This window comes from Zootoca vivipara, chromosome 6 (genome assembly GCF_963506605.1).
Source record: "Zootoca vivipara chromosome 6, rZooViv1.1, whole genome shotgun sequence".
Lineage (NCBI taxonomy): Eukaryota > Metazoa > Chordata > Lepidosauria > Squamata > Lacertidae > Zootoca > Zootoca vivipara.
In genome coordinates this window covers 46,077,286-46,100,576 of record NC_083281.1, presented here as the reverse complement: position 1 = coordinate 46,100,576, position 23,291 = coordinate 46,077,286, and the positions used below count along the sequence as shown (strand labels likewise).

At 45.4% G+C, this 23,291-nt stretch overlaps 1 protein-coding gene across 1 annotated transcript in view; it reads left to right on the top strand.

The window, feature by feature from the left end:
* Positions 1-23,291, top strand: part of PEPD (peptidase D) — a 130,187-nt gene that overhangs the window by 3,538 nt on the left and 103,358 nt on the right. Inside the window, exons 2-3 of the mRNA XM_035120425.2 lie at positions 7,241-7,424; positions 10,001-10,128. Of these exons, the coding sequence (XP_034976316.1) occupies positions 7,241-7,424; positions 10,001-10,128 (312 nt within the window). The remainder of the gene's footprint in view (positions 1-7,240; positions 7,425-10,000; positions 10,129-23,291) is intronic.

The window sequence follows — 23,291 nt, the reverse complement described above, 5'->3', positions numbered from 1 at the left end:
GAAAGTAACCATGTGGATGGTCAATGCCAAGCAAATAGAGCTGGCAACATAGGGTTTGGGCACCAGCGACTCTCCCTCCAAGTCCACTGCTGCTCAAATGGGAGTGAGATCACTATTAATCTTATTCTGGTTTTCTTTCTGGAAGTTTGTATCAGAAGGTTTGCTTTCCCATAATGCACACTGTGCCCCAGGACACGTCTCCCCTTATACCTTGAAGGGAGTAGAGATCAAAGAACAGGATTATATGCTGGTTGTGTTCACATGTAACACTAACCCATGGTTGGTTTCAACCATGGTTTATTCAACAAATCACAAACCATGTTACAGAGGAGCAAATAAGTTATGACTTGCTTCTCGAAAACTTGTTTTATTTCCCACTTTCTCTTACCTGGTGTCTCTGTAGCATGAGAAGTGTCTAGGGTGGCTCAACAAGGCTGTTGAGTTCAGACATAATGCAGACCTTAGTTAAACCAAGCCATGGTTTGTAAGCCAACAATAAACCATGGTTGCACATAATGGTTACTCTGCTGGGCTGGGATTGGACATTCAGATTAACCACAGTTTAGTGTCGTGCAACTCCAGGATGTTGTAAGAATATGGTTGGTGTGTGAGGTTTCAGGAGCTGCATTGCTTCACGGATGCATTGCACAACCTGCATGTCTTTCTGGCTTACTTCTAGTGCTTTGCCTGTTCTCCTGGTTTACAGTCATAACTGTGAAAGGAGACGTAATTTCCATACAAAGAGAGATCCCCGCTCCACTGTTTAGATCTACTTGGCAGACTCATGAGGCACTTTCAGCCCAATTTTTCACTTCCCGCCCTTTGAAACAGGCTTGCCAACTTTTCCTAATGCCAAGGACTTTCTCAGCGGACCAACACACAGAAAATAAGGAGAGGAATATTTTCTTGCCTCCCTATTTATCATAGGCTTAACCTACACAAAGCTTAAGATCATGCTGGTCTTAAAGGTGAAAGGTCAGGGTTTTTTTTGTGTGTGAAGTTTCTTATTTGCTTCAGGCAGTTGCTGTATCTTTCCGCTGCTGTTTGTTCCCAAGGAGGGTCGGTTGAAATCCTCTTCAGAGTGGAGCCCTCTTCTTCCATCCCTTTACATTTTTATCTTGTGTTTCCTCTGAAATGTTCATGGCTGCAGTTGTAACTGGGGTGAGGGTAGGGGGACGTGAGCCCCTTTTGATGTTGATGGACTCCTGCTCCCAGCACACCAGGCAGTCAGCATGCCCAGTGGTCCAGGGGGTTGATGGGAGCTGTAGTTCATCATTGCTCTCTGTCTCCAACTTGCGCTGCCTTTGATGGATAATGGAGTTCACTTTCCAAGGACTAGGTCAGGTGTTGTTTCTCTTGCACTGCTAATGCAAAGGCCAGACATCATCATCATCATCATCATCATCATCATCATCATCATCATCATTATTTAAAACCCTTCTTTTTATAAGCTGGCTCACCCGTTTGGGGATGAGGGAGAATTGCACATTCAGACTCTTACATTCAACACAAGATTTGAGAGAAATGAAATGAGAGGCCAGCCCCAATGGATTTGCTTGGTTGTCTTTCTGCTGTTGTGTAGCGAAGCCTTGTTCTTGGGGAAGCTTGAATAAAATTGGCCTTCTCTTTTGGTGATTTGAAATCTGTTACTTCAATGAACTTTCCCATGTTGCAATTCATGTATTTCCTGAACAAGAATGCATGCTAACCAGTTGTTCTAAACATTAAAAAAATGTAATTACCGTATGCTGAATTTCTAAAGAAGTTAGGAACACCATCTGAAGCCTGTGGTCATGCAGCCTGCTCCAGAATTATATCTGACTGGAGACCAGAGGCAGATATATTTATGGTCCTTTCTCGATACTGGCCAAGGTACTAAATAGAATAACTTCCTTGGAGAATCACTGATGGAAGAGCTGCCACTTCCAAAGCCCTTCTGGGCTCACACTGGCCAGGGCAAATGGTGGGGAAGTGGCTTTTTACATTCTCTGCCAACCCCTTTTTTTCTCTGGTTCGACTACCTTATTATTAGGAGGGAGGCATATCCAACTCCATGGTTGGCCTAACCCACCTTTACAGCAAAGATTGCTTGCTTAAACACAATTCCTGTACATGCTTCTTTCTGCATTGCAAGCTGTTGGATTAGATGACCCTTTGAGTCCCTTCCAACGCTACAATTCTCTGATTTGAAAGTAATCCCCAGCAAAGGTACTGGAGGACTTCATTGTAAAACATGCACAGAAGGCTGAGCCCTTTCTAGGAGCAAGGCGCTCATGATTACAGGACAATTTATTTAAAATGCATTTTTAAAAGGTATTTACCTTGGGGTGGCAAGCACCCGAGAGGTAAAAAGTCCATGCCTTTTTAGATGGCAGTGAGAGCTATTTTTTGCTTTCAAATTGAACACACTGCAGAGTTCTGGGTGTGGGAAGGGTGTGAGAAAATAAAAGATTGCTCAGTTGAGCTCAGTGAGTTTCTGTGGTGAACCACAGGGTGCCAATTCCTAGACAGACTTGCTAATCCTTGAACAAATATACGTTGATTCCATTTGATATGTTCTTGGGCTTCTTAGGGCAACAAAACTCTGGTATCTTTGCTGCAGTGGTTTGACAGGTCTACCCATGATCCTTGGTCTAGTAGCATGCAACAATCAGCATATACATGACTTGCTGTATTTTTCTGTGTATAACACGCCCCTGTGTTGAATCCTGACAAGACAGAAGTACTGTTTGTGGGGGACAGGAGACGGGCGGGTGTGGAGGATTCCCTGGTCCTGAATGGGGTAACTGTGCCCCTGAAGGACCAGGTGCGCAGTCTGGGAGTCATTTTGGACTCACAGCTGTCCATAGAGGCACAGGTCAATTCTGTGTCCAAGGCAGCTGTTTATCAGCTCCATCTGGTACGCAGGCTGAGACCCTACCTGCCTGCAGACTGTCTCGCCAGAGTGGTGCATGCTCTGGTTATCTCCCACTTGGACTACTGCAATGCGCTCTACGTGGGGCTACCTTTGAAGGTGACCCGGAAACTGCAATTAATCCAGAATGTGGCAGCTAGACTAGTGACTGGGAGTGGCCGCCGGGACCACATAACAACCGGTCCTGAGAGATCTACACTGGCTCCCAGTACGTTTCCGAGCACAATTCAAAGTGTTGGTACTGACCTTTAAAGCCCTAAATGGCCTCGGTCCTGTATACCTGAAGGAGCGTCTCCACCCCCATCATTCAGCCCGGACACTGAGATCCAGTACCGAGGGCCTTCTGGTGGTTCCCTCATTGCGAGAGGTGAGGTTGCAGGGAACCAGACAGAGGGCCTTCTCGGTAGTGGCACTCGCCCTGTGGAACGCCCTCCCAGCAGATGTCGAGACAATAAGCAATTATTTTACTTTTAGAAGACAACTGAAGGCGGCCCTGTTTAGGGAAGTTTTTAATGTTTGATGCTGTACTGTTTTTAATATATATATAAATAATAAATTATTATTATTATTATTATAACACAACCCCTATTTTTGGGGACACAAAACTGAGGAAATGGGAAATTGACAAGTGTTGTTCAGCTTTTGGGCTTGGGGCGGGGGAGCAATTGTCCAGAGTTGTTCAGCTTTTTGTGTGTGCGGGGGGGGGGATTGCCCAGACTTGTTGAATTTTTTTGGGGGGGGGGTATCCACGAAGCCACCAATCATCAGCCCACTCGCCACCAGCAGCCGACAATCACACGCCTGGAGCCAATCGCCTGGAGACATTGTCGCAGCCACCAATCACCCGCCCAAATGCCGATGATAATTTCCTGCGCGTGGCAGCCACCAATTGCCTGTCCCATCTCAGTACTATCTGTGTATAGGTAAAGGTAAAGGGACCCCTGACCATTAGGTCCAGTCGTGACCGACTCTGGGGTTGCGCGCTCATCTCGCATTATTGGCCGAGGGAGCCGGCGTATAGCTTCCAGGTCATGTGGCCAGCATGACAAAGCCGCTTCTGGCAAACCAGAGCAGCGCATGGAAACGCCGTTTACCTTCCCGCTGTAGCGGTTCCTATTTATCTACTTGCATTTTGACGTGCTTTCGAGCTGCTAGGTTGGCAGGAGCTGGACGACACCAAATTTTTAGCACTTTCTTTTAATTAAAAAACCTTGTCTTGTGTATGGGAAAATATGGTAACTGTGGCATTTATCATATTTTATCATGATTAACTTCAAAAGCCAGAGATTTCCCCCATTGCTGCTCCCTTAAATAAAAATGTAGCCTTTAACTCCATGGCCCAGATCAGAGGGAACACTCTGTCTCCAAAACCCCATGTCCTGTTCAAGTGGGATAAGAACTGATAAGAGAATTGTGGTTTAGGAGTTCCATGCAAAGTTGGATCAGCAATCCTGGCTAGAGAAAGCCTTTAACCCACAGTTTCCTGGGTTGGGTGTCATGGGAAAACTTGGTTTAACAAATCAGGATGTCTCTTTTCAAACTGAGGGTGAGGAAAATAAGTTAGCAACGTTTGAGCTCTTCCTTTTTCCTACTCCAACAAGCCACAGTTTATTGGAGCAGCAGCAGTGTTATGTCTGATTTGGGTCAAATGTGTGTGTTATGGCCTTGTGACTTCTTAAAAATTCTGTAAGACACAAGTGGTCCCCCCCCAACATACTTTAACTCTGACTAGGTTGATTTTTTATTAGAAAGAGACGTGATAGAATTGTAGAGTTGGTATGGAATCCCTCAAGGGTCATTTGTCCAACCCAGGCACCCCCAAACTGCGGCCCTCCAGATGTTTTGGCCTACAACTCCCATGATCCCTAGCTAACAGGACCAGTGGTTGGGGAAGATGGGAATTGTATTCCAAAACATCTGGAGGGACGAAGTTTGGGGATGCCTGGTCCAACCCCTCTGCAATGTAGGAATTGCAGCTAAAGAATTTCCAACAAATTCTTAAGCTGCTACTCTTGCATTATAGGGGTTGAACTAGATGATCCTCTGTGTCCCTCCCAACTCTACAGATGTACTATATATAAATAGTAGAGTTTGTCTATGCTGCTACTTAGTGGTTCATATGCAACTAGTCCTGGCAAGACGTTCACTGTCTGGCTCTCCCAGGGATTCTACAGGGGCGATTCTTGCCAGATGACATTTCATTGCTCAACCATGCTTACCTTAACAAGTCATAAATAGATGTGGTTGCTACCTAATCATGGGAAGGGCAGGATCTTTGCTTTCTTAGATTAATTCTTGAGAATTTGCCTTAGGTTTGGGGTGGGCAGCTGGAGCGGAATCTGTCTACCCCTCCTCTCCCTCCACGGCCCCCTGATCCTGATAACCTCCTCTGCAACCTTATGCACCACAGTCACTTCTATGTTCACATGAGCAAAAAACCCTTCCCAGTGTGGATGGCGAGAGGTGTTGGCAGTGCGCTTCCCTGGTTATGTAATGCAGCCATTCACTCCGCAGAAGCTGAGGCAGGGCGGGAAGGTGGCAATGTGTGGAACTTGCTTGCTTGCTTGGAGGAGAGGCTTTGCAAGGGCTTTTGTTGCTGTCCACACCAGGGAGGAAAGAGATGCCACAGAGTCCGTTTGGTTTGAATCTCAGGACAAGTAAGAACCAACGTTGCTGGCCTTTTAGCAAAAATAAGCTGCCAACCAGGGCTTTAGAGCAGGGCAGGGGCTAACCTTCTTACAGTCTGAGGGCCAAATTAGGAGTCAGCCACTCTTCCGAGGGCCACACACTAACAGTGGGTGTGGTGAACACACTTACGTGCGTGTTCGTATACAGGTGTTTATATTCACCACAGTCGCTCAACACATGCAGACACACAGCGCTGTGTGTGTGTGTGTGTCTCAGTGTCTCACTCACACAAACGCAGTCACTCCCTCACACCATTTTTGCGCATTGAAGAAGTTTGACCTTTGGCTTTGCCGAATTGTCTCCAGGTGTTACAGATTAAAAGTTCCTTTATGCTGCGTTGGCTGCAGGAATTGTGCATTTTGGACTTTTGATGCTGAAACCGCGCTGAAGTTTGCTCTTTGCCGGCTACGAGCAAAGGTTACCTTCTTTTGCACATTTTCCGTTTTCTGAGAAAGCCATATAATAATTAATACATGAGGGAACATTTCACTGAGCACGCTCAGGTTAATGCAGGTTGATAGAAAATATATATCTACATCTTAGCAACAGCTGAGCATAGTAACAGCTTGTGGCTGAAGGCATAACCACTATGTTTGTTCCTTATTTTCTACTCTTGAGTTGCTGGAGGGGCCAATTCCATGTAGCTCATCTAAAATAAGTTGAACCTGAGAATGTGGATTATTTGTTGGCTGGTGAAAGTTGATCATTACTGCTCCGTCAGTGGGAGTAGGACCGTGTGGGCAATTGGGAGTTTGCTTTCATGGATCCACCCTTTACTCCTCCACCAAGTGGGCGTAAGGCTTATTCTCCATAGGCCTGCTCTAGGCGTGCACACAGCCAACAGCTAGCAAAAGAAGAATACATTATGCAGAAACGAAAGTGCAAATTCGATTTTTGCCTCTGGGAAGACAGTGGAACAAAAGCACAGAAATAAGGTTCCAGATGTCGAGGGCAGCATCTGTGGAGCACAATCCACCCGTCAATAAGTGAAGAGGCGATGAGATAGAATGGAACTGGAAGTGCAGCTCAAGTCAGATGTAGTACGTAGAATCATAGAGTTGTGGAGTTGGAAGAGACCCAAGGAGTCCTCTAGTCCAGTCCCCTGCCATGCATCAACCACCTGATGTGAGTCCCTTTGAGATGCTTACGGGCCACTTAATTAATCTAACATATTGTTTTAAATAGAGCCACTGGTGGCAATTCAATGCCAGGATGAGATTTTGCCATCTGGGTATAAGGCCAACTTGGGAATTGAAATGACTGTGGTGGGAACTGGGCAGGGCACATGCATTCCTGTTGACTTTCTCGGTGGCTTCCAGTGCCATGGTATCTTTCTGGAGTGACTGACCAGTGTGGGGCTTGGACACCCTGTTTAGCCATGGACTGCTCTATCTGGTTGGACGATCGCAGAAGGTGGTGCAAGATGGGTGGCGAGCCTATTGGGTCCTGTTAAGGTTTCATCTCATTCGCTGTGCTGCTTAGCGTCTGCTGGGGGAGGTCATCAAGGGTTTTGGGATTGGGTGCCATCAGAGTGCTGATGACTCCCGATGGGATTTGTAGTCCAAAACATCTGGAAGGCCCCAGGTTAGGGGAGGGCTGCTCTTTTTGCAGAAGCTAATGTTTCCTTCCTCTTTCCAGGCCGTCTTTTTGGCTGGGGAATGAAACCTTGAAGGTTCCAGCAGCGCTCTTTGCCCTGAACAGAACTCGCTTGTGCGAGCGGCTGAGATCAAACAAGGATGTGCCAAAGAAATCTATTGTCCTCCTGCAAGGCGGGGAGCAGACCAACAGATACTGCACCGACACAGGCCTTCTGTTTCGGCAGGTAAGATTTAGCATGAACAAACAACAGACTTATCTTTTTTAAGGAGGTAGTGGAAGACAGGAGTGCCTTGCATGCTCTGGTCCATGGGGTCACGAAGAGTCGGACACGACTAAACGACTAAACAACAGCAGCCCCTTTTATTAGTTGCTGGCTACTTTCCACCAGTGGAAAAGTACACACATTGGATACCTATAACAGGTGGTTGTATTTATTTATATCTCACCTTTCCCCCAGTCTGGGACTCAAGCTGGCTTACCCAAATAAAATAGAAAAAGCTAAAAACCTAGGAAGGGCAATCATGAAAATGTAATTAAATCTCAAGTAAAAACACAGACAATTATAATAAAAACATCATAGCACCAGCCCTTTCTTCAAAAACAGTCAATTCCCAAAGGCCCTGACTCAGGTTCCCCATAGGGGCATTTGGTTGGCCACCGTAACTGAGAACAGGATGCTGAACTATATGGTCCATTGGCCTGATCCAGCAGGCTCTTCTTATGTTCTTACATTCTTGATAGTTATCTTTCCTGAAACACTGGTATGCTTGCAGTCAGCTAGTGGGCTTCTGATTTCCTTTCTCCTTCCACCCTTTTGAACCGTGCACTGGTTAATACAGCAAATGCTTGATCATTCCAGGCCTCCTTCTGCAGTGTTTACCAAGAATTATTTCACATGGCTCTTGCTGTCCTGGATCAATTAATTCAGTGCATAATTCAGTGCTGCAGAAACACTGTCCCGTCTGGGCTGTCTCATGGTGGGCTCTTTCCCCTCTGCCTCCACCTATTCCCTTTCCAGGAGCTGTTGACACCCAGCTTGGGTAGATCCATGTCTCTGGGAGTCCTTGAGATATCACCACCCTCCGCCTAGGGACTTGCTCCATAGCTGCTTCCTGTCATTGTCTTACCCTACAAGAAAAGACCAGAAAGCTTGCCCCAGCATGCTTGTTCTTGTTAACCCATTTCCTCTGGTCTCTTCTAACACAGTGCAGATGAGATTTCTCAGCCTCTTAGAGGTGGGGATAAGGTTGCAGTTCAGTTTTGCTCCCAGTTTAATCTCTGCTGATGTGTTCCAAGGTGGTTATCTGTTTTACAGTCATGTAGGCAGGGTTGATTGAGGCACAAAATGGGCAAAGGTTGTGCCTCTTAAAGGTTGTTAAACTTAAGTAACTTGTGCAGTTCATGTTTCCTTCTCAGTGGGGTGCAGTCAGGCACGTATTCAAGGTAGCTGACGGAAAGCCCAGATATTATCAACTTGCTCAGAGGCTTAGTGTGGGCATTTGGTCAGATAGGATGCCCCTGTTGCAACTTCTCATTGGTCGTGGGGCTTGATTCTGTATGAGACTGTAATCCTCTTATCCAGTCATCAGCAACTGTCAATAGGTGTTGCCTGAGGAGTCAGGATTTAGGATATAGCAGCAATACCATTAAAGATCCACAATTTTAAACTTGTCCCTTAAGCTGCCAGTCAGCTCCCACTGTGATCAGTAGAAAGGGGACTCCTGCTTTATGTATTCTTGAAGACCCTCTTCAGTTGACGGGAGTCTTACGGTGGAGCAAGAAAGAGAATGGAGAGTTTGCCCTCCCCACCAACAAAAGCAATTTTGTTGGTGCTGGTAGAGTGCAGCGCTCACAGTTAGAAGGAAGGAAGATGTAGAATCCTCAGACTGTCAGTGTACAGCCAAAGGGTTCCTATCATGAAAGGACAAATGAGCCTTCCCCCAATATAGTACCCTCCAGGCGGCTTGGGCTCTACCTTCCGCCGTACCCAGCCAGCACAGCCAATCAACCGCTGGGGCTGATAGGAGTTGCAGGACATCTGGAGGGCATCCATCCTGGTGTGCAATTAAATGTATGGGCATGTTTAAGTGGGGTTGCTCCATTTTGGAGAGGCCAAGCTAGTGCAGACAGGAACTGAGCAGGATCACAGAGGTTTCTCCCTTATTTTGCTGCTAAGAAAATCTGTGTATTATGAACACCCGTATTTTGTTATATCTTTCTTATAATTGTATTTATACAACTGTTTTGATCTTTATATGTATTCTATTACGTGCTGGCATTTGCGTGTGATGTTGTAAACCTCCCTGTGGTTTTCTGACAAAGGGCGCTATATAAATAATCATAACAGTGCTGATTTTGGGACAGTTATTTACTGAGACCTTCTGTGGACATCGAAGGACGTACTCATGGGCACTCGTTCCTGGGAGCGTCACATTAATGAACCTTTGTTATTGTTACTTCTCTGTCCTCTCCAATGGGATCAGAGTTCCATTGAAGCACTACACTTCTGAATAAATGTCTTGAAGTTTAGGGTGCTCAGCATTTTAATTTTTGTTAGCTCCCCCCACTTTTTTGGGGCAAGTACAGTATATCCATGTCATCAGATTGCCTTTTTAAAAGTGATGGTAGAGGTGATTTGGAAGGTGTTTTGTGTTAATGTTCGAAACCTTTCAATTCGGTGGGTCCCTTTGCCACAGGTAGTGCTAATCTGTATTGACCTTGACATGTTTCCCTTTAAAAAAAATTAGGCAAGAGCGGAGAACTGGCATAATGGAATGCTTTTAAATTCCTTGGTTCTAGGAATCCTACTTCCACTGGACTTTTGGAGTGACTGAGGCAGACTGCTATGGAGCAGTTGAAGTTGACAGTGGAAACTCCATCCTCTTCATCCCGAGACTCCCCGAAAGCTACGCAGTTTGGATGGGAAAGTAAGATCTCTCCCTTCTTCCTTCCTTCCTTCATTTGGGGAGAGACCAAAGGAAGGTTTGAACATAATATCTATGTGCGATCTGCACATAGGTCAGATCAAGTTGTTGTCCGGTGGATCCCACCAAGGCCAGTGGGCAAGGCCTCCATGCAGGGGCAGACCTTGCTTGCCTAGTGACTTGATTTCAAATTTTTAAAAGTGCATAAAGCTTCTTTAGAAATGAGTGGCAGAAGCAGCCTTTTCCTGAGGGGTCTGTGGTTGCTTGCTGCATTATTATTTCTGCGCAGGCAGCAACAGGTAGAATAAGGTTTTTTTCAGATGAAACATTAAACTGTGAGATGAACACTAATGGTTTTTATTAACTGTCTTTATTAGATTTATTATTTTGCAAAAATGTCTACGCAGCCAACATTAAAAATATATATAATTGTGGAGCAACATTAAAATCTGCAGTAATGTTACATACCATCAACATCATCGTCAATCATTAGTCTGCCAGTTTGAAAGGTATACTCACTTTTTTATTTGCAAAAACACACCAGGGTTTTTCCATTACGTATCTGTTAGTGTCAACTTTGGAGTTTCGTTTTATTTATATTTATTAAATTTGTATTCCGACCTTCATCCAAAGATCACAGGGCGGTTCACATTTCCCCTCTATTGCCAGCTTCGGTTGCCCTTCTAAGGCATGAGAGGGTAGGGCAAACTGTGATCCTAAATCACTGAGTGGTGAAGGTTGGTGGTTTCTGTTCATTATCTAGGATTGTTAAAACCTGTGCAGAATAAATGGGGTATTTATTAAGTCGGTAGTGCTGGGGTGTATGGGGTGCTAGGGGAGGGGTAAAACCTCTGGTGGGGGACATGGCATGTTCCTTCTGGGGCAGTTTGTCCACTTTTGTTCCCCACCCTGCACTCAGCTCTCACCTGTGGCTACTAGAAGTTGTCAGCATGTGACAGCGGCCACACCCCAGGAACAGCTTCTACAGGTGAGGATAGCCGGTGGGTCTTAAACCCTCAGTGAGTTGAGGACTTCCTCTGCGTGCAAAGGCAGGCTCTGGCAGATTGAGCGGACAAGACCAATAGTGACTCCAGTGGTCTAGAAGGCAGTTCCTGCACGTGCTGTAGAGGGAAGTGAGGGGCAGGCGGGACTCGTGAACCTGGGAAGGTAGCCCTCCTAGAAGAAGGAAAACTGATCCCAAACCTCCACTGCCTTGTGGCTATCCTCATTCATGAGAAAGGCTTGAGCAGACCCTGAGGAACAATCTATACCCTCTGCTTGTGGGACATCTTAGGGAGAAGAAAAGGCTAAGGAATAAAGCCAACACAAATCTGGAGTGCAGTCCCTAAGACGGTTGGATGGCTCATTGTACTCCTCCTTCCCGCAACTCCTGCAGCCAAACTGGTGCCAACAGGGGGAATCTTGTCGTCTGGGCAGCCCAGGACCTCCATACAGATTGCCTAGGCTTGCACCCCAGGGAAGTCACTTCAGAGCTGCTAACACAGCGGTTTGACTTCACCCCTTGCGATGCACTCCGTTGCCTCTCAGACAGAGAGACGCCTGCAAGTGCTAGCTACAGAGATACCCTGAGGCGTCTTTTCTTTCCGAAGTGTGGTCTGCAAGCTGGCCTCTCTTTCTCCTCTCCCTCACCTACACTTGTCAGCCTCCTTGTTCATGCCCACCCCCAAATTCTTGCCTTTCTCTTTGCTTCCTTAGTGAAACTATCAATAGCTCTTTGGGAGCTTGGACTCACATCAATAGTGATGCATTCTCTCTGCATCACAATTATATGCACACTGTGCCTAACAAGTCACATATTTTTTTGGCCTCTGCACTGTTTTTGGAATCTGGGATTGTTTCTAATTTAATACTTTCTCTACCTCTCTTGGCTTGGATAGCTTCTAATTGGAGCAATTACTCTTCTTTAAACACTAATTCCAGACCAAAGATACGCCTGCATGGCAAAGTATGTCGGAGTGACCATATGGCCAGGGAGGGTTTCTGTCTCTGCATGGGAAGCATGATTGTCTTGGCACTATCTTGGCTCCAAGATTGCTTTGTGGTTGCTTTTGTTGTAAGAAGGCCCACCTATGTTAGCAGAGAACCTACCACTCTTCTGACTCCCACTTCTGCCTTTTGTCTTCTCCAAGCGGGAGTGTTGGAGAAATCTCTGGCACGAAAGATTTCTAATAGGAATCTGAGCTGTACTTCTCCAGATGGTGCTTCATGCTAGGCGTGGATTGACTGGCCTCGGTCTGTTTTGGACTGGCACTCAATCACAGCATTTGTTTTGCTACTTATTTAATTTGTTTGATGTGGAATACCAACCCGTCTCTAGGTGCCTTACAACAAAATTGAAAGCAAAACCTTAAAACTGCAGGCAGAAACAATTAACAATTGTAATAAAACAAAAATTGCACCACCTACAAATTGGACAACTTTAGAGGCTAGCCTCTCGGGGCAAATGGGGCACTGCCCCACCACCCTCATTCTGCCCCCTTTCCTACAACCAGTTCAGGGACTGATCCTGCCTGTCTGCCGCCTCCTTAGTCTCAATGTTGCTCTTGTAGAGCTTAGCAGGGAAGAGGATGAGCACTAAACTAGAATGAGATGGCTCTGGCACCACCTACTGTTGATCCCCCTGACTTCTGCCTTACCAGTTTCAATGGGCACTAGCCACTACAGGAAAATAATTTCTATATTAGCAGCAACTTGGGGGCGGCGGGGGGGGGGGGAGAGAGATCCCCAACATGTAGACAATAGCACCCAGCTATCAACTGCCTGAGATAACAGGATGGTTTTAACCTGATGCCAAAAAGAGAGATCTCTTCCATCCAGTCCAAAAGAACACACAAAAATTCACAAAATGCAGCCGTGTGCCACTTCAAGGATATGGCATGTAGAGAACCCATCCAGCTGGACTTGGTCCAATTACATTCACTGTCAAGATGCTTCTGGGCTCCATTTATGCTTAGAAATTGGAGGCCTTGCCCCTAGGGCCAGTCCCAGATGCAAGGCTACAAGAGGAACCCCTGGAACCAGTACCCCTCCAGGCTTGAGGGTGTCACATTGCAACCCGTGACTTGGAGAACTCCACGGTAGAAGCCCTAATACTCCTGAATCTTTACACTGATTGCCTTGGTTGTTGAATGAAGTTCCCTTTGAGATCATGAAGGTTGGAAGAGCACTGTGGCTGGATCAGGTCAAAGGCCCAACTAGCCCAGCACCCTGTTCTCTCTCTGGCTGTGTAGATCCTATGGGAAAACCACAAGCAAGACCTCATTGCAATAGTAGTCTCCTACTCCTGTTTCCCAGCAGCTGATGTTCAGAGGCATTGTACCCCCAATCCTGGAAGTAATATATAGCTATCATGGCTAGGTTTGGTTGGTAACTCTCCTCCCCTATTGTCCTTTTGGAGAGGATGAGAAATAAATATATATTTTTTTAATGCCGCTATGTGGAAAGGCCAGTTAACAAGTGATTTTAATAAATAGTGGTGGGAAAGGGAAGGGCCTCTTGGGGAAGCTTTTTTTGCCATAATGGACCATCTCATTGAATGGCTGATGGTGACAAACGTCTGTGGAACCCTCCAGGGCACAGTGTGAAAAAGCCACTGATGTAGTGGATGCATTCCAGAGTGCTGGATCTCATCAATCTTCCACCCACACTTTAAATATTTCTTTCTCTCCCTCTCCCTCTCCCTCCCTCTCCCTCCCTCCCTCTCCCTCCCTCCCTCTCTCTCTCTCTCTCTCACACACACACACACACTGCTCTGGAGAAGCACACAACAGTAAAAACCCAAAATAGGCATAATATTTAAAGAAAGCCATAATGGAACTTTATGGAAGACCGAAATGATAGCCTACAGTTAAAAATCTGCAATAGAAAGGAAACATCAACCTTGCAGATGCCTTCATAAACATGATGGCTTTCTTTTCTTTTCTTTTGAGAAATTACCAATACAACTCTTGGGATCTTTATAACACGATGGCTTTCTGTTGGTTAAATAAAACATATGGAGTAATAATGATGCTATAACACTTAGAAATCTTCACAGCAACACCTTAAAATGTATTTATTCCCACTTTGTATTGAAAAGACAGCAGCAGAGAGGGGTTGATGCAGGAAGTGGACACCTCCTCTTGGCTGTGCACTCACGGCAACATTTCTCTGGCCTTCATTGCAATGAAACCTTAGAAATTTGTGCTTCAAATTTTGCAGTGCTATTCTTCAACCAAAAAAATATGAGTATTAGGGGGGGAAATGTATACAAAAATAAAAATGTGTGCACATTTTTGTGGGGGCTGTAAAAAAAATCCAAACTGGGGTGAACTTTAGATGGAAAAATTTAGAAACTGAAATGGACATTCTCTGAACAAATCTGTATCAGAGTGTAAGTGTATACATGGGAGTCATATTACTGGTTCCTTGTTCCCCCCAGGCTCACCCCTTGTATGGAAGACACACCCCAGCGGGGTGTGTACATGTAAAGCCCTTTCACACTGACCATGATGTGACCCCCCCCCCCCGGAGGTAATGTCTGCATTAACAAATCATGGTTTGCACCTAGCCACTGAAACCAAGTTTAGAAACCCTGCTGAACTGACAGGCCAAAGTTATGGCTCTCACTCTACCTCCGGAGTCTGCTACACTGCGGAGGTGGGAGCATGTGAAGGAATTGGTAAAAGCGGAAAGGATGAAAAATGAAAAGCAGTCAAGCAGCCCCAACCCAAACAGGGTTTGCCTGTTGTTCAAACCAGGATTTGGGTTCTAAACTAAAGCCTGCTTCGCACAGCATGGCAAGCCCAACTAGGACTTAGCAAGACCATCTTTAGAACTTGTGGACATCCAGTGAAGCTGATTGTTGGAAGATTCAGGGCAGAGAAAATAAAGGACTTCTTCATGCAGCACATAGTTCAAGTATGGAGCGAGCTCCTGCAGGAAGCATTGATGGTCACCAACTTGGATGGCTTTAAGAGAGGATTGGACAAATTCATGGAAGAGAGGGTTATTGATGGCTATGCTGTGCCCCCACCAATGGAGGCATCAATACTTTAGAATACTGCTTGCTGGAAATAACAGGAGGGGATTGTGCTCTTGTGCTCGGGTCCTGCTTGCAGGTTTCCCACAAGCATCTGGTTGATCACTGCAAGAACATAATGCCGGATTAAGTGGGCTTCCTTTGGCATGATCCAGCAGGCTCTTCTTGTTGAACACGTGGACTCCCAAATAGGAGCCCAATGCTTCATTGGTCCTTCTCGGTCCTTTTTGCTCCCACACAGTGCCAAGCTAAGATTTGGCTTAGTGTTCTGTCCCAGCCTGGGCTTGTGATTAAACTCGCTCCTCAAACATGCCTACATTTGGACGATATGCTAAGACAGACCTTGACTTGGCTTAGCTTAGCTTAGCGTGACCTAGGAGCAAAGAAGTCTGTGGCGGAGCAAGGTGGCTCTCAGTTTCTCCCCAGGAGTCAGGATGTCTGTGCAGTTCAGGTAAACCATGGTTTGGCTTACTGTGTAATACGAACCAGGCCTGTGGCTAGCACAAGCCATGGATTGTGACCTAATATCTGAGTTGAGCCATGGCCACTGTACCCTGCCATGGGGAGCATCATGACAGTGCCACAGGAGGTCTGGTCTCAGTGAAAGAGCTCCATAACAGAAGAATCCTCATGAATATTGACTCCTTGTTTATTTTGATAACAGTGTGTTTTTGAGATTTGAAAGCCTTCCTTCAAGGATGCCTTTATGTTCAACTCCTTAACAAATCAGATGCCATAAAAAACTCCCATCTTGCTGTAGACTTTTATGCAGATCGTTCTGGCTGTTCAAATGTTGCTTCATGGACAGCAGGGGTGTTAATCTTCTCTTTCTGTTGCTGCACTCTGTTGCTCTCAAAAAGCAGTGATCTGTATTAAAATAGAACTTGCTTACAGATGGACACAGTGTTAGATTACAGATTTGATTATGGATATTGTAATTATCTTCTCCTCGCCAGCTGCATTACATTTCCCCCACGAAGATAATTTTGTCCCTGTGCCAGTGGGCTTCTGGGAGGCTAATGCAATATAAAATAATTATTGAAATAATAATACCTGGGAAAGGGGCATATAATGTGAGTTGGGCTGAGAGAGGAAAGTGCAGTGTAGAAACTGAAGTGAAACACAAACCTCGCCCTGTAAAAGTGTGTGTGTTTCAGTTAATGCACCCTGCCACCTTGATTCAGAAATTGATGCTGATACTGAAATATGCAGGAAGCTTTCCCAGTAAATTATGTGGGGTGACCTGGCCTATGTACGCAAATGGGTACCTCCTTTCTTTGGGGACTTAACATCAGAATAATAGAATGATAGAATTGTAGAGTTGGAAGGGACCTCATGGGTCATATAGTCCAACCTCCTGCAATGCAAGAATCACAGCTAAAGCATCCATGACAGATGGCCATCCAACCTCTATTTAAAAGCCTCCCAGGAAGGAGAGTCCACAACCTCCCGAGGGACTCCATTCCAATGTCAAATGGCTCTTACTGTCAGAAAGTCCTTCTTCATGTGAAGTTGGAATCACCTTTCTTGACTTTTGAATCCACTGATTTGGGTCCTCCCCTCTGGAGCAGCTGGAAACAAGTTTGTTCCGTCTTCCATTTGATAGCCCATCATATATTTGAAGATGTATTCATACATTTCAGTCTTCTTCAGGCTGAACATACTCTCAGTTCCATTCTTCATAAGGCTTGGTTTCTAGACCTTTGATCATCTTGGTGGCCCTTCTCTGCACACCTTCCAGCTTACCAATAGCCCAGAACACCACATGTTTTGTGCATGAGTTTAAAACTTGGGTGCACAACCTCCCTTTTCTCCTTTGATTCAGCTACAAGGAAAGCTCAACAACTTTGGTCAATACAATGGGTAGATCACTGCCAGTTTTTTGTTTTTGTTTTAGTGGGAGTAGATTGCAGTCTCTTGGAAGTTGGACATGCCTGAAATATAGGAAGAAAAACTTCCAAGCTCCTTTTGCAGCTGTGTTGGAGGGAGGAAGCATGAGTTCAGGCCTGTTGACATAATGGTAAATCATAGTTTACTGTTGCTTCTGGACAATAGTGTGTCACTAGTGGAAATGAATAAGGCAACTGGAATGGTTTGCTAGATTGGAGCACCTGTCTTGTATTACTTGAGTTTGCTGTCACTAACACCAATCTCTTGGAAATTAGGTGGATTATAAATGTGAATCCCTGATGTTAAGGTTTAAGCCAGATCCCTACATCTGGTGCTTGTAGGCTTCCGTTTTGTTGATTAATGTTGCACCTGCCATTTACCTTGCCTTAATTATAACTGACAGAATGAGTTGGTGTATTGATTAAAGCTATTTTCTGAAGCAAAACGTACTGTATAGCAGCTGGTCTGTGTGCCACATATGGCAGAACAATGTAATTGCTTTACAGGGGGATCTCATTGGCCTGGAATGTCCTGGTGTGAATGAATATCGGCATCCAACCTTACATCTGCCTTGAAAGGGAAGGAAAAGAGAATAGAGAGGGAGGCCAGCTCTCAGCAGTGTTTCCCCCCCAAAAAATGTGCTTCTGAAATACTGTATTTTTGTGGCTCACATTTACTCTTGGGTGAAGCATTGAACAAGTGAACAGGAGATGTGGCAACAGCTCAGCACCAATCTCACTCTTGATAATGATGTTACGTCCATTTGTAGCCCACTTAATATCTGGAAGGCCTTGAAGCAGTTTGCAATACAGTGGTACCTCGGGTTAAGTACTGAATTGGTTCCAGAAGTCCGTACTTAAACTGAAGCGTACTTAAACTGAAGTGAACTTTCCCATTGAAAGTAATGGAAGGTGGATTAATCCGTTCCAGACGGGTCCACGGAGTACTCAACCTGAAGCGTACTTAACCCGAGGTATGACTGTACAATAAACGCTATGAGACTATGTCAAATGAGTCACATAGCAAAATACAAAATAAATAGGCGATACCCATGTCCGTAAACATAATGTCAAAATGAATAAAATCGGAGAGCCCTGCAAGGCAGTACAGTGGAACCTTGGTTCTCAAACGGCATAGTTGACAAACAAATTGGCTCCCAAAGGCTGAAAACCTGGAAGTAAGTGTTCTGGTTTTCGAATGTTTTTTTGGAAGCCGAACATCCGATGCGGTTGTCAGCTATTGTTTCCGGGGCGCCTGCGCCAATTGGAAGCCACACCTTGGTTTTCGAATGTTTTGGGAGTCGAATGGACTTCCGGAACGGATTACGTTTGAGAACCAAGGTTCCATTGTATAATGTAAAATTCCAATCAACACACATGCATGCTATCACTCTCTCAATCTCACACACCACTCCTTTCAAACAAACAACTACAACCATTTAGTGTACCACAGACATTACTGTCAACCACTCATAACGTAAAGCATTCACACGGTTACAACTCGCATACCAAGGGCCACTGCCAAGCATACCATTGTCAGATGCACTCCTAATCTTTGAAGCACTGATGAGTTCATCCCCACCCCCCCACCCTGAACTATGTGATACTTCTTTCTCATCTGTCACCTGAGAGGGGCCCAGATCTAGAGGAAACTCTCATCCTGGATGTTGGAACTCAGTATTGAGTTTGGACTGCCCAAGAGATGGATTCTTTCTTTTACCAAAGCATATCCCTTCTTGCTCCTTAGCGTCCAGGGGGGGTCATACTAGGTGGCCCTCGGGGGGGGGGGGGTCCTTCCAGTTCTATGATTCTGTGGAAAAGACACTGAGAAGAATAGTGAGGAAACAAGAAAAATTAAGGTGCCTTGGTAAGAATGGTAGAATGAGGGACCATGCGCTCTTGCTCTCTCTCTCTCTCTCCACCCCCCTTCCCCACAATGACTTTTAATATGTTCAGTTGTTTTAGCGCCACCGTTGGAGAGGAGAGACACACTGGATAATGGATATTTGGTTGCGATGGCAGGGGAGAAGAGTCGGCTGCCAAGACTCCCTCCTTTCGCTGTTCTTGGCTCATGCTTTCGTGACATTCTGCGATGCGGCACATTATACTCATAATCAGATTTCGGCTGCACCACTAAGCCTTGCATTCCTTTTTGGGGGAGCTGTGTGGGGCACAGGTGTGCCATCTGTGCTCACATATAAAGGCACTAAGCTCTCTCTCTCTCTCTGAAGCAACACATTTCATTTTGGTGGAACCCCAGCAGCCTCTCATCTTTGTGCAACAGCTTAAGCTACCCGTTTTTTGACTGTGACTAGATAGGGCGACCCAAATAAGCTTTTTATTGGGCTATTGCAGCCAAGAGCCGCCGCTTTTCGCTGAAGAGCCATTGGCTGCCTGTTTCTGCAAATTGAGGTGCATGTTCAACATGAGAACTGACTCGTGGAACAATACAATTTAGTGGGGGCGTCATTCTTCTGCACATCTTTTCTCTCCCCCCCCCACTCTGGGAATTTTTAAAAAAGTTGCCTTGCTCTGCATGACAGAGGTTGTTTTTAAATATTTGGCACTGTCAGAAACATCTGTTAGTACCTCCTAAAGTCTCCCGCGTTGCGCGTGCTGGATGGGTTTGACACCCTCTTGTTTAGTTAACACTTTGCCATCTGTGCATCTGATGTTAGTGTAACGAGGAGCGAGTGTGTTGGCGAGCATCTTGACAGCTTTTAAACGTCCCTTTCGTCTTGCTCCAATTTTTCATGCCTCGTTGATGGCTTCCAGCTTGGCGCGGCGAATTACCATAACCTTCCCTTACCTTTGCGTTGAAGCTTCTTCCTTGTACATTTTTACTCATGAAAAATTAAGATGTTGATGAGCTGTTTCTAGTGTCTGTGGATTGCTCCCCACCCTGTGTGTGTGTGTGTGTGTGTGCAAAAAATGTTTGCTGTGTGAGAAAATGTATCTAAAGAAAATTAGACAAGACTTATGAAGCTGTGGTGCAGAGTTGTTCACTCACATCAATCAATTTAAAAATGTTGACTGGAAAGAGGCCCCCAAATTTTAATGGGGTAGCAGATTTTTTTCATGTTTTAAAAAATTATTTTTAATACTCTTAATACAGTTTAAAGAAAAAAGAGGCTACTTTTTAAATTTACTGCATTAATATTCCACCTTTTCTCTAAGGAGTTCAAGGGAGTACTTCATCTTCTCCTCCACCTTTTCCTCCCAAAAGGCCTGTCAGTTCCAGTAGCCTGAGACACAGTGCTGGTGGCCAAGGGGGATTGCACTCTGATCTCCCAGGACATCCTCCAAAACTTGAGCCACCGCTCTGTGCAAGCAGGAAGCACCAAGATACATTCTCTCCTATATAAGAGAAGAAGATGCCACTCAGATGATCCCTCCTGTGGCCCATGCCCACGCTGGCTTAAACAGTTTGCACTTCTTCTTCTTCTTCTTCTTCTTCTTCTTCTTCTTCTTCTTCTTCTTCTTCTTCTTCTTCTTCTTCTTCTTCTTCTTCTTCTTCTTCTTCTTCTTTAAATAACTATTTTTCACATACACAGATCTAATCCATTTTGCCTTGAGATTTTAAAAATCAGATCATCTTGCTAGTTGTTATTATTTTTAACAGTGATGGGCTTAGGGCAGGCATAGGCAAACTTCGCCCTCCAGATGTTTTCGGGCTACAACTCCCATCATCCCAAGCTAACAGGACCAGTGGTCAGGGGTGATGGGAATTGTAGTCTCAAAACATCTGGGGGGCCGAGTTTGCCTATGCCTGGCTTAGGGCAACATCTGGAGGGCCACCAGTGACCCAGCCCTGTTCCAAAACATGCAACTTATAGCCCAGAATACAAGCTCCCACCATAATCGAGATCCATAGCTCTTTCCGGACATAGATGGACACCCGGGCTTCCAAACCAGCCTCTGTGAGAGGTGGGGGGAGCAGCAGGATAGACTTGCTCTGCCATGTAGCATTTTCCAAACGAGCCTGCAAAAGTTATACACCCACCTCCCATATGTACCCATGCTTAATAATTCGTGTCCAAGTAACCAACGCTTGTCAGATGCTTCTGCTAGTTTCCTTTGGTGCAAACAAATGGCTTCCTAGTGTTGCATAAATGTTGTTTCTGTAAGGTGCAGTGTGTGCATGTTCACACCAGTTAGATGTATGGAGCGGAGCAGTGGTGCAGGAGCTGTGCTCATGTGGTGCCACAGCGCATTTGCAGCAGCAGACTTGGAGCAGGAGTGGGGAACCACCTCCTCTCTCCCCACACCCCATGGGCCAAGTTTGATGAGTTCATTCACAAGCCCAAATGAATTAAATTTGCATATGAGAAAAGTAGTTGTATAGCAGGGGGGGGGAGGCATAATGTTTAGATGGCACAGGCCTTAGCTGCAGAATCAAGCCCTGTCAATCACCTGACGCCATAATGCTTGTATACAGTCATACATCGGTTTAAGTACGCCTCGGTTTGAGTACTTTCAGTTGTTTTTCCCTAACACAGTTTAAGTACTCTGCGGACCCGTCTGGAACGGATTAATCCACTTTCCATTACTTTCAATGGGAAAGTTCGCTTCAGGTTAAGTACGCTTCAGCTTGAGTACAGACCTCCAGAACCAATTGTGTACTTAAACCGAGGTACCACTGTAGTTTGAAATCCATCCATGTGGGCAAAAGTGCTGCTGTTTCCAAGCTCTGACCATCAGCTGGCCTGGCATCCAGAGCTTTGCAAGTCGCAGCAATCAGCTGATCTGTGCTTGCAAAGCATTATTGCAATCCTGCAGCCCATTTAATAGATGATGTTTGGGTGGGCATGGTTTGGCCCGAATGGGGCGGGGGGCTGAGATTCCCCACTGTTGGTATATGGTTTGTTCCATGGGTTGTTGTTTGTTGTTTAGTCGTTTCCGACTCTTCGTGACCCTATGGACCCAGAGCTCACCAGGCACTCCTGCCTTCCACTGCCTCCTGCAGTTTGGTCAGACTCATGTTCGTAGCTTCGAGAACACTGTCCAAGCATCTCGTCCTCTGTCGTCCCCTTCTCCTTGTGCCCTCCCTCTTTCCCAACATCAGGGTCTTTTCCAGGGAATCTTCTCTTCTCATGAGGTGGCCAAAGTATTGGAGCCTCAGCTTCACGATCTGTCCTTCCAGTGAGCACTCAGGGCTGATTTCCTTCAGAATGGATAGGTTTGATCTTCTTGCAGTCCATGGGACTCTCAAGAGTCTCCTCCAGCACCATAATTCAAAAGCATCAATTCTTTAGCGATCAGCCTTCTTTATGGTCCAGCTCTCACTTCCATACATCACCTACTGGGAAAACCATAGCTTTAACTATATGGACATATTGGATAGGAATTAGCCAGAGCACTACTTAAGAAATGTAATGTGGATGTTAAACACTGATATGATCTAGGTTTCCCCTTGAATAACATGCTAATCGACAGAGCGCCTCAACCGTGTAAATCAGCAAACTATCTTTACATGCTCTCTGTTCAAAGACGTCACAGAGCCTTTACTTTGGGGTGCTCGAATGTTCTCTCATCAGCAGTTCTGGAGGGGGTGGGGTTTCCAAAAGATCCCCTGTGGTCAACTTGTATATCCCTGTGAATCTGGAGAATTAGAATCAATAACTCACTTCCTTACGTATTGTTCTTTTTTATTATATATTGTATTATACCGAAGATTTTTATTGAACCAGTTCTACAGAAAGCCCCAGGATGATCAGATGCATTTTATGCTTTCCTACTCTTTTCAGATCAGAACACACAAAACATTGTTTCGCCGCCTGTAAAACTCTCCAGGGACTAATTTTAGAAAACTTGGAGTTTTGTTTTCTGTGCATGTTCTTCTATAGTAAGATGTAGTTATTAGTCTAATGTTGTTTTTATGGTTCTCTATTTTGCTTTGTCCAGTGTTGTTTTATATAGTTATTCAAAGTTTCTTTTGAATATAGGCCATTGGCCATAATAAAGAGATTGTTGTACCATTCGCCAAATGCCTAGAAATAGACCCTAGTGCAGGAGTAGAGAACTGCCAAGAGGTCCGTTTTTGCCTGCAAGGCCGTTTCCCCAAAACATCACCCAACTTGTCAATCGGCCAATGCCGCTGAGTGGTCAGCTGATGAGCGATCCATTTTGCTTTGGCCACATTACAGAGCATTCCACCAGCACACAGCCAGAGTGGCACGATTTAACCCTCGCTCATCAGCTGATGAGTAGGGGTTAAATCCTGCTCACATCCCATA